General features: G+C 43.6%; 1 protein-coding gene across 4 annotated transcripts; it reads right to left on the bottom strand.

Moving 5' to 3' along the window:
* Nucleotides 1–735: 735 nt before the first annotated feature.
* Nucleotides 736–14,477, bottom strand: ANKRD34B (ankyrin repeat domain 34B). Of its 4 annotated transcripts, XM_033180148.1 has the most exons (4): nucleotides 13,040–14,477; nucleotides 10,406–10,495; nucleotides 7,514–7,594; nucleotides 3,574–3,975 (listed from the first exon to the last, which is right to left on the bottom strand). In XM_033180148.1, exons 1-2 carry the CDS (start codon nucleotides 14,003–14,005, stop codon nucleotides 10,478–10,480), a joined length of 984 nt encoding a protein of 327 aa, XP_033036039.1. In that variant the 5' UTR covers nucleotides 14,006–14,477; the 3' UTR covers nucleotides 3,574–3,975; nucleotides 7,514–7,594; nucleotides 10,406–10,477. The 4 variants fall into 4 exon arrangements, with proteins under 4 accessions (XP_033036036.1, XP_033036037.1, XP_033036039.1 ...); XM_033180145.1 differs by lacking the exon at nucleotides 13,040–14,477 and having other exon boundaries at nucleotides 736–3,975; nucleotides 7,514–7,604; nucleotides 10,406–11,091; XM_033180146.1 differs by lacking the exon at nucleotides 13,040–14,477 and having other exon boundaries at nucleotides 736–3,975; nucleotides 10,406–11,091.
* Nucleotides 14,478–17,107: the final 2,630 nt, after the last annotated feature.

Below are 17,107 nucleotides of genomic sequence, written 5' to 3'. Positions count from 1 at the left end.
GTGGAGTGGCACGATCTTGGCTCACTGCAACCTCCACCTCCTGGGTTCAAGTGATTCTTGTGCCTCAGCCTCCTGAGTAGCTGGCATTACAGATTATAGGCATGCACCACCATGCCTGATTTTTTTATTTTTTTTTCCAAGATGGAGTCTTGCTCTGTTGCCCGGGCTGGAGTGCAGTGGCGCAATCTTGGCTCACTGCAACCTCTGCCTCCTGGATTCAAGCAATTCTCCTGCCTCAGCCTCCCAAGTAGCAGGGAATTACAGGCACGAACCACCACATCCAGCTACTTTTTGTATTTTTAGTAGAGATGGGGTTTCACCATGTTGGCCAGGCTGGTCTCGAACTCCTGACCTCATGATCCACCAGCCTCAGCCTCCCAAAGTGCTGGGATTACAGGTGTGAGCCACCATGCCCAGCCTAATTTTGTGTATTTTTAGTAGAGATGGGGATTTGCCGTGTTGCCCAGGCTGGTCTGGAACTCCTGACTTCAAGTGATCTGCCTCGGCCTCCCAGAGTGCCAGGATTATAGGCATGAGCCACCAAGCCTGGCCAAAAAACATTTTTAAAATGCTGTTAAATATCTTTTTCATGTTGGTTTGAGAATAGCAACAAAAGTTATTCTTTCTTAGTTTTCTATTGATTCAAAGTAGCATGTGGCACAATTACTCTTGAAATTATGTTGAAATATCATTAGTATTTGAAAGATAAATAAAAATCAGTAACCAAAATGATATTTTAAATCTTTATTGATACCATTTTGCTTATGAACTAATCTATTTACATATCCTTCCAAATTGTATCCTTACAACTTGAAGTCAAGTACTTTTCTCGATGTTAAACTTGCAGAAAGCATTTAGCTACCTATAAATATCAGGTACAATTTTAAGTTCTGAATCAAAAAATATTTTTAGTGTAATTAATATTAATGTTGAAGACATGAAATGGAAAAACCTCTAATTACTTTTTAAATTAAAGCCACAAGTAATTAAATAATTACTATGTACATTACAACTTGCTTATATCAAATTACCAAGAAAAGCGTCATGCCAATTGTTAGGATCACCTCTATTCAGAAGGCAAAGAAAGTTGTACATGACAGTCATCAAATTAATACATTTAGGTTTTGTATAGTCTGATTTATTCTTTGTTGTTAAGCTGCTAGATTGAAATAAGGATTCTTTGTATAAACATCATACTTTGAAGTTATATCGATGATATAATTATTACTTTATTTTATAATACTAATATGGTATTCATTAGTTTTGTTGGAAGTTCTTCACAGGTCCTAAAATACTAGATGATTGGAATGTCACACTAAGGAATTTATCCTTAATATATAAATGTCTAATAACTACATATCAGAAATAAAAAGGTATTGTTTAATATTGCCAAGTATTTAGTACATTTTGTGATTAAGTTTCTACTGCCTCTCTTAATTTTAGCTAACCTACTGTAATCATCAGTTTTTCTTCTTAAAAGAAAGCAAGCACTTAGTTTTTATCCATGATGAACTTTTTTTGTTGTTCTTTTTGAAAGACAAGAATAATTTGATATAAGTAAAGAAGAATGCTTTTTAACATTTATATCATCTTGTTATTGGAAACTTATGGATAGGCTTCCAAAACTAATAACAGGAATTAAAAGATATGGAGAAAGAATAATTCCGTAAGATAACATTACAGGTAAGTCTGTTTAAAAATCAAAACAAAGCAAAGCAAAACACAGTACACAAACAAGACTCAGCATAGATTCCTAGTAGGTTGTAAAACTCTGGCTTGCCAGTTTGCCACTGATTAAATTGACACCACGAATATTTTAGTTGCCCATTCTAATACAGTGTTTAACCTTTTAAATTTTTAAGTAGAGTTTTATCTACCTTCAGTCACCACTTGTAAAGAATTAGTTCATTCTTTCTTTGTAGCTCGAATTTATTGATCTTAGAACATTTTATAGCTGTCAGTGTTTTCTTTTATGGTTTGGGGATCATAAAAAATTGCAATCTCATTTATTAACATGAAATGTTAAAAAATTATTGACTTGAAAACTGTTTCCTAATAAAATATTTAGCCAATCTGAAAATTTTAAAAAATTACCCCAACATATGTGGCCTTCTTTCTTTACTGATTTTTTTTTTTAATGACAAATTTGGACTACATTGAGATTGTTAAATATTAGAAGCATAGGGAAAAATAGCTTTGCTTTCGTTTGAGAGAATTCCCTTAACAGAAACTACATATTATTTTTTATGTTCATGATGCCTAGTACAAATCACATTACACTTTAATCCATCTAGCCATTATGGACTAACCAATTACGAGATTTAAAAGAATGAACATTTAAGATTTCTTCTTTAGTTCTGTTTCTCTGATAGAAACATTTGAAGAAAGTGTGTTTTATATCCATCTCCTAAAAGTTTACTAATTGCTTAATTTGTTCAGTTTGCAACGATTGTCTCCTTAACAACATTTTCTTACTTTTGAATTCTTTAGGGAAAATCGGAACTGTTGGCATAAGCACTTTTTGACCACAAGAAAGAAGGCTGCAAATCTTGTTGTTGACATTGATATCTGAGATGGGAGGGTGAGAATTTACATTTAAGGGTGGGAGAAACCCTTGTCTGGTTTGGGTAACACTGTGATCTAAAGGGAAAGCTCCTGAACCTCGCCTTTCTAAAATGGCATGATTTCTCCTGCTCAGGGGACCTGGGGGGATATTCTCCAACAATTCTTTGGACTCTGACAATTGGGAAGGAGATGGTGAAAGGATCTTTTTCTTTCCTACAAGTGCTTTGCCATCTTCTAAATTTGGAGGGGTAAGGCCAGCTGAGAGCTGGGAATCAGAGCTGTAGTGATTTGCCCCCAAGTTTCTTTTTTGAACTATACTTCTTAAGGTGGAAGTAAATATTGTCTGGTTAGAATCTGGGTCCTGGTCAGCAGGGACTTCAATGCATTGCTGATTTCCTTCTGAAAGACAAGATTGATAATTTATTTCATCATATGACATCTTCCTTGAGCTGGCCTGATCAAAGGCTCTTAGCAAATGTGCAGTGTCTTTTACATCAATGCTTTGGTGCCTAGTGATGAACCGCTTGGAAAGTGCCAGCCCATTGGTTTTATAGGATAATTCTTCCTCTGGTGTAATATCCTGGAGCTCCTCTTGCAATGAAGCCACTCTGTTCTGGTGCATTAATGATGGGGGACTCTTGATCCAGGGTGGAGCCGGGGGGAGCTTGGGCCCCTTAGGGGCCAGAGCAGGTTTCCTCACAGGGGAACCTGGGTCCCAGGTATCATCATTGCTTCCAGTGAGCTCAAGATCTTTAAAACCAAAAAGTGTCAGTTCTGTTTCAGAAGAATGTGAAAGTGGTGATGAGGCAGTTTTGATGTCTATTTCTGAAGGAGTGGTGCAGGTAGCTGGGGAATGACACCCATCTATATCCACAGGAGGCATATTTAAGTACTGTTTAGTAGTATGCTTCCCACAGGGCGACTTTGCTGTTGTGATGATGATGACCTCTTTCCCTTTTGCCTTGCAAGCACTAAGAAGAACTTTCAGGGTCTCCGTATCTTCTGAATTTATAGCATAAACAAGAGCTGAGTAACTAGCATGGTCTTGCAAGCTGAGGTCAGCCCCACTCTTGAGGAGCAAGGAAACAACTTCAGGACCAGCTTTTTCTAAGCAAGCATGCATCAGAGCCGTTTTCCCAGATTTGTCCTGTATGTTGGGATCGGCATTGTTCTCTAACAGGTATTTCACCATTTTGGCTTTACTGACACTCTGGTGATCCACATGTTTGGTCTTACAAGCGATCATTAAAGGGGTTTCCCCACGGTCGTTGCTCTCATTAATGTAGGCACCGCCTTCTAGCAAAAGTCTTGTGAGGCGAAGCCGGCTCTGATGGACTGCTTTGATCAAGGAATTTCCTTCACTTGAAATTTCCATACCTTCATCCATCTTCAGAGGTTAGAAATCAATACCTGGTTACCAAAGATGGTGAAGACCAAAAGATTAGCCAGAATCAACATCCCAGCTTATATTCATTTTATTAGAATTAATTTTGAAAATATGTAGGGGACATAAATGGGATTATGCTATTAATAAATGCAGAACAAAATAGTGAATTGCAACATAAAATAAATTTTTGAATAGTAATGACCTTTAGGAGATTACAAATTAAGATTCATTTTCAAAATCTTCATTGAATATTTATAACACCAACATAGTACTTTCCTAAGTCCCACATTAATTAAAAAATAATCTACCTGTGAAAAATAATTTTTAAATTAATAATATTAAAAAGTAAATTTAGGATAAGTACAGCGGCTCACATCTGTAATCCCAGCACGCTGGGAGGTTGAAGCAGGAGGATTACTTGAGGACAGGAATTTGAGACCAGCCTGGGCAATGTGTGGTGAGATTCCGTCTCTACCAAAAATAAGTTTTAAAATTGGCTGGGCATGGTGGTGTGACCTGTAGTTCCAGCTACTCAGGAGACTGAGGCAGGAGGATAACTTGAGCCCCAGGAGTTCGAGGTTACAGTGAGCTATGCTCATCCCACAGGCACGCAGCCTGGGTGACAGAGTGAGACCCTATCTCTAAAAAAAAAATTAATTAAAATGTAAATTTTAAAAAGTAAACTTAAGCCAAAAAGCCAAAATTCTATTGTCATTGCAACAGAATCAATTAAAATATAACATGTTTGTGGTAGCTGTATGTAAAAACTTTAGTATTACATTACTTAAACATGTTCTTCAATTAAATAATGCAAGTGATATCTACATTTTCAATTTGAGGGACATTTTTATGTTTCTTTTGAAGGATGAAATATTGTTTGGGCTGCAACATGTTAAAATAACTGACATAATATCTGAAATTCACACTGAGATTGGAATGGTGAGCATGTGATTACGCATTTTTCTTGATTCTATTATTTAAATCATATACTGACCAGATAACGAGGTTAGCAAGAACTATAGGGTTAAAATTTGACAACAGTCTATCTGCTGTGAAAAAGGAGTTCCATAGGCAAGAAACCTGAAAGGAGCCATGCAGACTTTGTAAACATTTTAATTTTTATTATTGAAACTAAAAAGTATTTATGTTTAATTTATTTAAATAATTTAGATTCAGACTCCTTCAACAGATAATTCCATTAGGTGGTAAGAATTATGTCTTCATCTAGGACTAAGAAAATTTTTGTATTTTAACAGTCCTTAGAGTTGGTGGGGAGAATCAGATGAATGTATATATAATATTTAAATCTGTTTCATTGATTCAGTAGTTTTTGGAAATTGAAAACTATTGTTTATTCTACCTATTTACTTTTAAAATTAAGATTACGGGAAATGGATTTCTATTTGATAATAGAATAGATAACAAATCTAATAACAACCAAAAGAAAGAAGAGACGAAGAGAGCAGAAAGAAAGAGAAGGAAAAAGAGAAAAGTAAGCATGCAGGCAGAAATTTCATCTTAAACATCTACAAGCTCCTGATATGTGCTGGGCACTGAGCTACAAAGATACAAGCCCCATGTCTGAGGAGCTCACAGCCTTTTGGGAGAGATACTATATAAGCAGCTGGTTACAGAGTCAGGAGAGCCCAGAAGCTTTAACATCTTGGGGACTAAAATGGGCTTCACAGAAGCCAGCTGTGTGAGTTGGGTCTTGAAGATTTTGTAAGAATCTGGCAGGCAGACAAAGGAGGAGGGAGAAGTAGGTAACACTCCTTTTGCAAAGACCTAGAGGCCTAAATAGTGGTTATTTACAAGGAAACAGGCTTTATTTACTTGGTTACAACCACACTTCAGGAACATATTTTAGCAGATGGTTAGGGTTCATATGGCAGAACACACACATCTAATTTTGCTTCTTCCTGAAAATCCTTAACACCAAAGAATTTTGTCAAAGACATAAACTCTTAAAGATAGAGGGAAGAGGAGAAGATGGCAGCAACACTACTTTGGAAGCCAGAAAGCAGATGAGCCAGTAGTAACTGACTCAGCTTGTGTGTGTGTGTGTGTGTGTGTGTGTGTGTGTGTGTGTGTGTAATACAGCTAAAATAAGGAGGAGTAGGTGAAAAGCTGTTAGATAAGCAGTTAGAATTCCTAGGTCCTTGCTACTTGAAGTGTGATCCTACCCTGGCATAACCACCACCAGAAAACTCATTTGATATGCAGAATGTCAGACCCCACCCCAGAGCTACTGACTCAGAGCCTACATTTTAACAAGATCCCCAGGTGATTTGCATGCACATTAAAGTTTGAGAAGTGCTGCCTTAGGTCACTCCTCCAGCTCCCAGTCACTAGGAGATAGAAGACTGCCCCTCCCATCCTACGGGCTATCTAGAGGTTTATTCTCAGGAAATAATGACACAGAGCATCTCTGGACTGGGAGACACCAGCATGTTTGAGAACAAGAAAGCAGGGGAATAAGTGATTGCCTACTGACCACTACTGAAGGGGGCCACAGCCTGCTTCCCCACCTTGGCTTCGAGGAGGCCGGCAGCCATACCCTCGCCCCTCAGGGATACATTGATTGCTATGGCGTTCTCTCAAGAATCTGACATGCCACCCAGGTTGTACTACAGTAAGGCTTACAGGTGACAAGTCTCATTTGTGTGCTTAAGAGTTCTCATCAGCTTTTAATCCCAACCCTTTAATCATGAGCAGCCACAACAAAAATTTAAAAACAAACAAAAATGCCTCTTACATTAAAGATAGAGACTAGAACAAATTGAAAAAAGCAACTTGCAGGAAACATATTAATCAGAAAAATGAAAAGATGAGAAATTGAAAAAGATGAAAAATGAAAAGCTTTTGTCATACACTGGCAATATTTTCTTGTCTTTATTCACCTAATTTTGTACCTGCTACTAAGTTTTTTTAAAAAAAAACAATTATTTTACTTAGGGATCAAATATAAGGGGCACCTGAAAATTTTTTTTAAAGCAAAGGGAATGATTAATACAAAAGTCAAGAGAAAGCTACTCCTTGGTAGAGATTAGGAGAACAATGCGTTTTGGGAGGAACACAGAGAGGCTGAAAAGTTCAGACGATGTTCTATTTCCCCGTCTGGGTGGTGCATAGGTGGGTGTTCATTCTATTCTTCTTCTTTAACAGTACACATTTCACATACTTTTCTGTGTATCGGTCTTATTTACTTATTGTGAAATAGAATGTGTGTGCAGAAAAGAGCATAGCATATATGTAAGATATACTTCATTATTAAAATTTACAAAGAGTCCTATTAGGTCTTCCTTTTAAAAGAGTAATTCAGTTCTCATGACATTATCGATGACATTTGTGCCTTGACTTTCAACTGGAGTTTCAACTGACTAAGCCCCTGAAAGGCAGTATTCAAAAGGACATAGTATTCATCTCCACTTCAGTATCATTGATGGTGCAAAGCAAAGAACTACTCAATATATACATACATAAATACAATGAGAGTGAATACTTTCATTTTATGTTCCCCGTGACAAAACTCTATAAAGGCTATCTTGGAGCCAGACATACCTGCAAGTCAGGAACTTAGGAATCTGGGATCAGTTGACAGCTTGGGTCCCAACTCAGAGGTCTATTCTGAATGCAAAGCATCTGAAAAGAGCTCACATGAGACAGTGATCACAAAAGGATCACTTTTAAAGCATTTTTCATATATAAATGGGCTTAATAGAGCATAGAAATGTAGAGAAATGAGCTGGAATGTAATATCAAATAGAGAAACTACTTAGTAATTGCAATTCAATTGCTATACAGTATCAGTCATTTAAAAAATTATTTGACAAAAAGTAACATTTGAGAAACAGATATTCAAACGAAAACAAGCTGTCAGATACCAGATTTCAATATTATATTCTTGTATAGTTTCTAGTATTTAGGTCAATCTTGTTTTTATTTTTTAAAGTCTTAGCAGAATCTTTGGGGGAAGATATTTTACTTACATTTTTAAAAAATACTTATTTTATTTTATTTTTTGGCACAGGGTCTTGCTATATTGCCCAGGCTGGTCTTGAACTCCTGGCCTCAAATGATCCTCCTGCCTCAGCCTCCCAAAGTGTTGGGGTTACAGGCATGAGCCACCATGGCCAGCCAAGGCTTTCTGCTTTTCAGCCATCCTCAAGTAAAGGCCTTTCTCCACAACACTAAACCTGAGCACTTGCTGTCACAGCTTTTCTTTCACCAAGGTTGATGTCAGGAAGTTCTGGGAGAAGAAGAGGAGCTGCTACTATGCTGGCGACTGCCATGCCTAAGGAGGACAATGGCCCCATCATAGTCTTGTGGAAAAAGAGGGTGCTGTGGGCTTCAGGGTCTCAGAGAAGCTGAGCAGTGGCACCAACTTGCTGCCTTATCCACCTGCAGTGTGGACATAGGCTGACCCTCTCCTCTGAGGACGGGGGGAGTGTCCAGCAAAACCAACCTCATGAGGTTGACTCTTTCCTCATTCTAAAGATTTTTAAAGCCACTTTGTTTGCTCACTTCTTTTTTTTGAGATGGAATTTCGCTCTTGTTGCCCAGGCTGGAGTGCAATGGCGCCATCTCGGCTCACTCCGAGTAGCTGGGATTACAGGTGTGCGCCACCATACCCTGCTAATTTTGTGTTTTTAGTAGAGATGGGGTTTCTTCATATTGGTCAGGTTGCTCTCTAACTCCCGACCTCAGGTGATCTGCCCACCTCAGCCTCCCAAAGTACTGGGATTACAGCCGTGCGCCATGGCGCCCAGCCTGTTTGCTCACTTTTTAACATTTAGTAGATAACTTTTGAAATTGTCTAAACATTAAACTTGTCAGGGAAAAAAGGTGTCAGATACGTTATTCTCCAAATGTACAGTACATGTTCAGGTTCTTTCTGTCATCAGTACCTGAATGGAAGAACCCCCTTCTCTTTAGCCCTTCATCCTTTTCGGGGGTTCTTTTATCTTGTTTTCTCCATTTGTACATCAAAAACACTGATATTTATGTCTGACTTATTTCCTTTTCACAGAGTCGAACTCAACTTTTGATGATGACCACTTCTGTTGCCTAGAACGTTCTTTCCTCCTTGAAGCATCCTGATTGGACACTGAGTGCTGACAGCATACTAACATCCAGTCAATCCCTTTGTTATGTCTAGACTATAAGCAATCCCCAAATTCAGTGGCACCTTCTATATAGATAATAGTTCAACTGCAGAAAGTTCAGGCATCTGACAGGGGTCAATCGTAACTTCCACACTTATTGGCTATGTGCCCTGATCAAGTCTCTCAGCCTCTAGGAGTCTTGAGTTCCTCACGCGTGGAATGACAATCATAGAATATGCATTCCATGGGGATGTGGTAATGAAATCAGACAATGTCTAGAGAAAGACTTTCTTGTTTTGTCTTCACACTCACTGCATTCTTCCTTCTAAAATGTTTATCTCAGAATTAGCTTTTTGAAAAGTTTATCATGTCTCCAATCCACAACCTATTTAAAATAACAGATAAAATATTGGAAATGTTGTTTCTTTAAGGATCTCATATTTCTAAGATGCAATGCTTCTTCTCATTCGGTAAACATCAGTGGACTCTAATAAGTGAAACACGGAAAGAGCATATCCTTTAAGTGTACTTTCCTTACAATTTCCAAATACTATCATTTCGACATTATTACAAGATATTAATTATTAAACCGATGGATAAACTGCTTTTCATTCAAAAATTGTAGTGTCTTTAATATCACTTGCACCTCATGGTGGCATATTTACAATGCTCCTTTAGTTCCTCCCTCTATGCCCAAATGCCACCAAAATTATAAGCATTGAGTTATTTTTTAAAAATATTTTAAATATGCATATTTTTAAGAACAAAGAAAATTGGAGGAGAGATACCATTAGATAAGCAATTTCAAACAGGCTCTGGAAATGGGGGAATGGTGGAGTGGCAAATGGCCTTAGCATGGCAGAGGAGGCTGCAGGACACAGACCCAGGGAGGCTGCTTACCCACAGGACCTGTGACATTTAGGACTTAGAGGTTCCAAGTGCCATAGAAAATGGCAATGAGTAACAGGGCTTAGAACAAGAAGATGGCTGAAAGTCTGTGGACAGAACACCTGGATCCCTACGTATTTTATCCCAGCCCAAGTAGCAGACAATCACTTTCCTAGGCAAGAAAACAAAGATTTATTTTCTAAATTGATCAGAAAGTCTCCAAACTTAGAGGCAGCTTGCTGAAAACAGGGATTCAGTGAGCATGTGCAGGCCAAACGATGAAGTCCCCAGCTCCCTGCCCTGCTACAAGGGGACTGGAAGCCAGGAAAAGGAAATAAGGCACATTGTATCTTGGAAAGATGAGCCCTATTAAAAATATCTGTTGATACATGAAAGCGATTCAAACCATAACTGCATTCACCCTTCCAGACACCCACTCTAAATGGAAATAGAAAGTTACCTGAAAACATTATTCAAAATTTCATACTTCATTTTTGTCTCTTCTCTCCCTGGATGAGTAAAGAGTTTTCTGTCAGCCAGCTGTCAGTTCCTACTGAAGGAAATCAAAGCTATTCAGAGTTATATAAACACCAATAACTTGTTACATGCATCTTTCCCATTTGGAGTCTAGTTTTTAAATTCCTTATTAAGAAATCCCTACAATGTTTGCTCAGTTAGTCATATCTCACTGATTATGAGTTTGTAAAATGTCTGGAGATTCTATGCACAGCAACCCTGTGTGTGTCTGCCTGCAGGGCTGAGTCTGCCGTGCAAGGACTGCTGGGGTTGGAAGGGCCTCAGCACTCACTTGGTGCAGATGAGGAGGCTGAGAAAGGAAAGGTGAGGGCACTCTCCCAAAGTCAATCATCTTACTCACCTGCTTGCCAGAGGTCAATTCATGTTTGTGTCCTTTATCTCAATATCGCCTTGCTTCTTGGATGGCCAGCTTCCCACGGAGTAGGACTCCGTTTTGAGGGCCTGATTTGTGTTATCTCACATGGCAGTGCTGCATGAGCTGAGGTGTTTGCAAAGCCATCTTGGAGATGATAGACCAGGCCTTTCCTGTGGCTTTTTGTCCCCATGCCACCCCCAGTTTTCCTTTCTTAAGACAGAAAAGTGGCCGGGCATGGTGGCTTATGCCTGTAAACCCAGCACTTTGGAAGGCTGAGGGGGAGCAGATCACCTGAGGTCAGGAGTTTGAAACTAGCCTGGCCAACATGGTGAAAGCCCATCTCTACTAAAAATACAAAAGTTAGCCGGGCATTGTGGCGGATGCCTGTAATCCCAGCTACTCAGGAGGCTGAGGCAGGAGAATCACTTGAACTCAGGAGGTGGAGGTTGCAGCGAGCGGAAGTTGCACCACTGCACTCCAGCCTGGGTGACAAGAGCAAGACTCTGTCCCCCCCCCAAAAAAAAGAAGAAAGAAAGAAAGAGAAAGAAAGAAAAGTTATTTTCCTTTGAGCCTTTCACTCTACCTCCAAATAGGATCCACACTTCCTCTCATAAAGTTCATCATCTGGCCATGGTGGGGGAGAACTTAACAAATGGGTTTGAACTCAAAATTCAGCCCATTGCCCTTGCCTCAGTCCCTGCCTATGCGCTGCCCCAAAGGCGATTAGAGACTGCTCAGATGAGGCAGCAGGGTGCATATCAGGGACCTGGGCTCCAGCTCTCTCCAAGTTACCAACCTCTGAGAAGTCATTCTTAGCCTTAGTTTCCTCACCTCTAAAATGGGCATAATATCTACTTTACAGTAGATGATTGTGAGGATTTTAAGATCTGAACACACGGCCGGGCGCGGTGGCTCAAGCCTGTAATCCCAGCACTTTGGGAGGCCGAGACGGGCGGATCACGAGGTCAGGAGATCGACACCATCCTGGCTAACACGGTGAAACCCGGTCTCTACTAAAAAAAAAAAATACAAAATTAGCCGGGCGAGATGGTGGGCGCCTGTAGTCCCAGCTACTCGGGAGGCTGAGGCGAGAGAATGGCGTAAACCCGGGAGGCGGAGCTTGCAGTGAGCTGAGAACTGGCCACTGCACTCCAGCCTGGGCGACAGAGCGAGACTCCGTCTCAAAAAAAAAAAAAAAAAAAAAAAAAAAAAAAAAAAAAAAAAGATCTGAACACACTTGCTACTTAAGAATTCAATGAATGTCTGTTTATAAACATGCGTCACCAAATACAGGCACTGCATACAGGAATCATCAGGGCTGGTGGGGTCTGACAATGGGATGCTAGGTTCCCTATACGAGTGGGTTCTCCTTTTGTGAGCATAAGAAACACATGGAGCGCCTGTTAAAAAGAAAATTCTAGGCTCCACTCCCACACATTCCATGGGAGATGCTTCTAATGCACACTTGGAGAATATCTGAGGCAAATTCTTCATTCCTCATTCCAGGCCACTTCCTGTTTGCTATGGACCCCTGCCTCAGATTCACACAGAGCTGTCTCCGTCATTAAGTCCAAGTGGTGTGATGCTCAGCTCCCCTGCAGGAGTGAAAGGCAGAGACAGATGGCTGCCACAGCCTAGAGACGGGTCCAGGGAGCTCACAGGTCCCAGAGAAGACGACAGCCTTGAATTAGTAGAATGGGCCAGGAGCTGGAGGTTTGCTGCCCTGCCTTTCCTAAACGGGTTTGAAAAAAACCCAGAGTCCTAGTGGACAGTCAAAGGCCAGGAGGGAGGCCAGCTGCACTGCAATAAGGTAAGCCTGCCTGCCACAAGCAGGAGTATCTCCTCCCCACCCAAGGAAAGGGACAGAGACAGAATAAAAGATGCATCTGAGGTCGTCCTGGAAAATGGAATGACTAGCAGGAAAAGATTCTTCCCTGGTATTGACTTGCAAGAAGTATTTCGAAACCGCCCAGGGAGAGGAGTAGCTGGTAAGGTTTGCTGTGTTTCCCACACATACCCCCAAAGGGCTGCTGTGTTCTCCTAGTTACTTCGGCTGTGCCCCAGGCCTTTGGGGCATCTATGCCCCAACCTCTGTTACTGATTCACGTCCCCTGCCAACACACACACACACACACGAGAGAGAGAGAGACAGAGAGAGAGAGAGAGAGAGAGAGAGAGAGAGAGCGCGCGAGCGCAACCTACTCCTCCAAGTCTCAGGGAACCAAGGTGATGGGATTTCCAAGCTGTTGAGGATGCTAGCAGAGTCTCCACGGTCCCCGCCGACCCCTGGAACCAGGCGCGTTTCCTCAGTTTTTCCTGAGAGCAGGAGAAAGCGAGCTCAAGGCGCTGTCGGAGAAGGGCAAAGGAAGGTGACTGGGGAGACAGCGCCAGGGCACCGATGGGGGCGGGGTACGCGTTTCGTCGCCTCATCTCTGAGCCAGGGCGAGCAGGTGGCGGGCTAAGGCGATCACCATCCACGAAAACGGGTTCTGCCCACAGTCGCTGCGGAGCGGTCCCTACGCCGCTCGCCCGCCCGCCAGACGCAGCCCTCCCTTGGGAAATGGCGCGTCTGAGCGGCGCAGCCACGGCCCCCATCCCGGAGCAGGCGCACCTCTGCACCCGCCTCTCAGCTAACGGGGCCCGGTATCCTGGTGCCAAGGCTGTGCGCACCTGAGAAGCGCGGGGACCAGCTGCCCGCCCCTGTGCTTCCAGAGCCAGAGGCTGCAAACCGCTCCGCAGTCCCCAGCCCGCGCCCAGCCGGCACCTCCTGCTGCCCAGCTGCCGAGGCACCTGCGGAGACGCGCCCAAGTCAGATCCTCCGACCCGCAAGCTCCTGCGGCCCAGCGCGCGCCGCTCCCTCTGCTGCGCCGACCTTCGCCCGTCAGGCCCCCGCCCCGCGTCCTCCTCGACCGCCCCCGGCGGGGCAGCCCTCGCCGGTTCCCGCCGCTCGGCGAGGCTGAGAAGGAGGCGGAACCCGCATCCCCGCGGAGTCCAAGCCCCAGTGGCCGCAAAACTGGAACCGAGAACCAGCGGTAACGGCAGGAGGCGCGAGGGTGAGCTCGCGTGGAGCGCGCCCCGGGGTGGCGGGGCAGAGTCTCTCGGGAGGCCCCTGCAGCCCGACGGCCCTCGGCTGGCCCTGGGTCTCGCACCCTGCTCTGGGCACTGCATTGTCAGGGTGCGCGGGAGGTGCGGGCTTCAGGGGCCTGCGCGCACCGGGCAGGGAGCACTGCGGTTGTGCGGGCCGCTGGGTCCCACGCTGCGCCCTCGATGTCCTCCTCCCGACAGCCGCCACTGCAAGCCAAAGTTTCCCAAGTGCAGCCGGCAGGCACGGCGCCTCACACTGACCTGGGACGCGCTGTCGAGTTGGTGGCGGCGCTTGCAACCTCCCTCTGGCACTGCCCGACCCTCTGTGTGGTGGCCCTAGGGCGCCGTCCGAGGTGAGCTGTGGTCTTCGGCTCCTCGGCGGTTCGAATCGCAGATCTCGGAGATGCCGTCCCGTCCCCGCCCTGCTCGGCGGAAAGAGGTGGGCGACTGCCGCGAAGCGCTGGAGCTGGGACCCGGAGCGCGCACCTCGCCAGACGCCCTGGCAGCGCGGCGCTTCCGTTGGGGGTGACGCGTCGGCTCCCGGCTCTGCGCAGGTGAGGGCGGCAAGGCCACTCTGGACCCAGAGGGGCCAGAAGCTACTGGAAGCTCCGCCTTCTGTTCCTGTAAGTCCCACCCCCGTCCCCCGCTTCGGCCACCGCGCTTCGGCCACGGCGACTTGGTCAACAACAGCGGCAGCAGGATCTCCCCACTGAGGGAAGTACGCACCCCTACATCACGGGCTTTGGCTCTTCCAGGCGGTATCCCTCCCCTCAGCTCACATCCACCCGCTGGTCCATGAGTTTTTCTGTCCCCACCGGTCCCTCCACCCCTCCACCTCCCTGTACCCACTTTAGGTAAAGCCAGAGCCTCACTTCAGGTTGGGGTGTTAGTGGGTACAACCATTCTTATGTCTTTAGGAATTTATAAGGTTATTATACTATTATTAAAACATGAATAGAACACATTAACAAAATTTCGCAAAATACATTTCATATGTTAAACTCCACTGAGAGATGAAAAGGAAATGAAGTAGAAGCAACTTTTTTTGTCGTTATTTTTTAGTTTTAGTTTTTTTTTTTTTTTGAGACAGAGTCTCGTTCTGTCGCCCAGGCTGGAGTGCAGTGGCGTGATCTCGGCTCACTGCAACCTCCGCTGCCGGAGTTCAACTGATTCTCATGACCCAGCCTCCGGAGTAGCAGGGATTACAGGTGTGCACCACCACGCCTGGCTAATTTTTGTATTTTTAATAGAGACGGATTTTCACCATGTTGCCCAGGCTGGTCTAGAACTCCTGACCTCAAGTGATCCGCCCACCTCGGCCTCCCAAAGTGCTGGGATTACAGGTGTGAGCCACAACACCCGACCAGAAGCAACGTTTTTAACTCTTCATTTATTTTGGAGGGTCTGGTGGAGAAAAGACCAGCACTATTTTTGTTATTCAGATACTGTCAATCAAAACTTGTTTATAGTTTTGAGTCCTCAACAGGGAAAAGTAGATTTATCTCTGGTCAGGCTTCCTTCATTAAAGAAAAGACCCCTCTGAAATGAGGACCAAAGGATCCTCATTTAGTAAACATATGCAAAGCAAGTACACAGGGCGCTTTACTCCAAAGTTGGGCTCTAGGGAGATTGAATCCTAGATCTGGGCTGCCCTTTGCCTTCAACCATTTGTTTGGAGGTTACCAGGGAACACTGAGTAAATTTGCAGGAAGGCACGGGGCTCCTCCCGCCTTACCACCTCCGACCGTTCTCTTAAAAAAATTTCGTCAATGTGCAGTGTACCTATTAAAAGACAAGTATTTTGGCTGAATGCTGTGGCTCACGCCTGTAATCCCAGCACTTTGGGAGGCCAAGGAGGGTGAGTCACTTCCAGGTCAGGAGTTCAAGACCAGCCTGGCCAACATGATGAAACCTCATCTCTACAAAAATACCAAAATTAGCCAGGTGTTGTGTTGTACGCCTGTAATCCCAGCTACTGGGGAGGCTTAGGCAGGAGAATAACTTGAACCCAGGAGGCAGCAATTGCAGTGAGCCGAGATAGCGCCACTGCACTCCAGCCTGGGCCACAGGGACACAGACTTCATCTAAAAAAAAAAGATGCACATTTCACAAGTCCAATGATTTTGCACAAACTGAGCATCATCCAGATCAAGAAGCAGAACATTACCAGTTCCCCCAGAACACTCCCTCTTCAGATCTCTTATTGGAGGGAGTGGTGGCTTCAATTAGCATAGAGTAGTTTTCTTTGTTTTTGCACTTTATAGTGATTGAATCACTCTGTTGACTGGCGTCTTTCACTCAACAGTATGTTTAAGAGATGCATACTGTGTGTGGCTGTCGTCTGTTTATTCCTTTTGCTGTATAGTATTCTATTGTGTGATTGTGCCTCAATTACTTATTCATTCTACTACTGATAGACATTTGGGTAATTCTCAGGTTTGGGACATTACAAATAATGCTGCTATGAATATTAAAATAGATGTCTTTTGGTGACCATATATACATATTTCTGTCGGGTACATACCTAGGAGAGGAATTGTGAGTCATAATGTAGGCATATGTTCAGCTTCTGGAGATGCCACCAAACAGCTTTTCAAAGCAGATGATCCAGTTTTCACTCCTACTTTATTAGTTTTCTATTGCTGCTTGTTACCACAAACAAAACCACCACAAATTAGTGGCTTAAAAAACACTGATTTATTCTCTTACAGTTCAGGAGGTCAGAAGTCCAAATTGAGTTCTATGTGGCTAAAACCAGAGTCTCAGCAAGACTGCATTCCTTTTGGGGGTTCCAGGGGACAATCTGTTTCCTTACCCTTTCTAGCTTTTAGAGGCCATCTGCATTCCTTGACTGGTGGCCCCTTCATCCATCTTCAAATATCTGTCTCTCCCTCTCTCTCCCTCGCTGCCCCCTTCTCCCCACTGCCACACTTCTGTTGTCACATGTCTCTCTCTCCCTCTGCTTCCTTCTCTCCCTCTGACTCTCCTGCCTCACTCTTGAGGACCTTTGTGATGCCAGTGGACCCATCTGGATGATCTTCCATTTCAAAAATCCTTCATTTAATCACAGCTGCAAAATTAATTTGGCCTGTAGGGTAACATATTCATAGATTCTAGGGATTAGGACATTAAACTCTATGGCGGTTCGTTGCTCAACCCACCACACCTATCAGCAGGATATTGGAG

The sequence above is a fragment of the Trachypithecus francoisi genome, unplaced genomic scaffold, assembly GCF_009764315.1.
Source record: "Trachypithecus francoisi isolate TF-2019V2 unplaced genomic scaffold, Tfra_2.0 Lachesis_group2, whole genome shotgun sequence".
Lineage (NCBI taxonomy): Eukaryota > Metazoa > Chordata > Mammalia > Primates > Cercopithecidae > Trachypithecus > Trachypithecus francoisi.
This window is presented reverse-complemented; position numbering and strand designations above follow the sequence as displayed.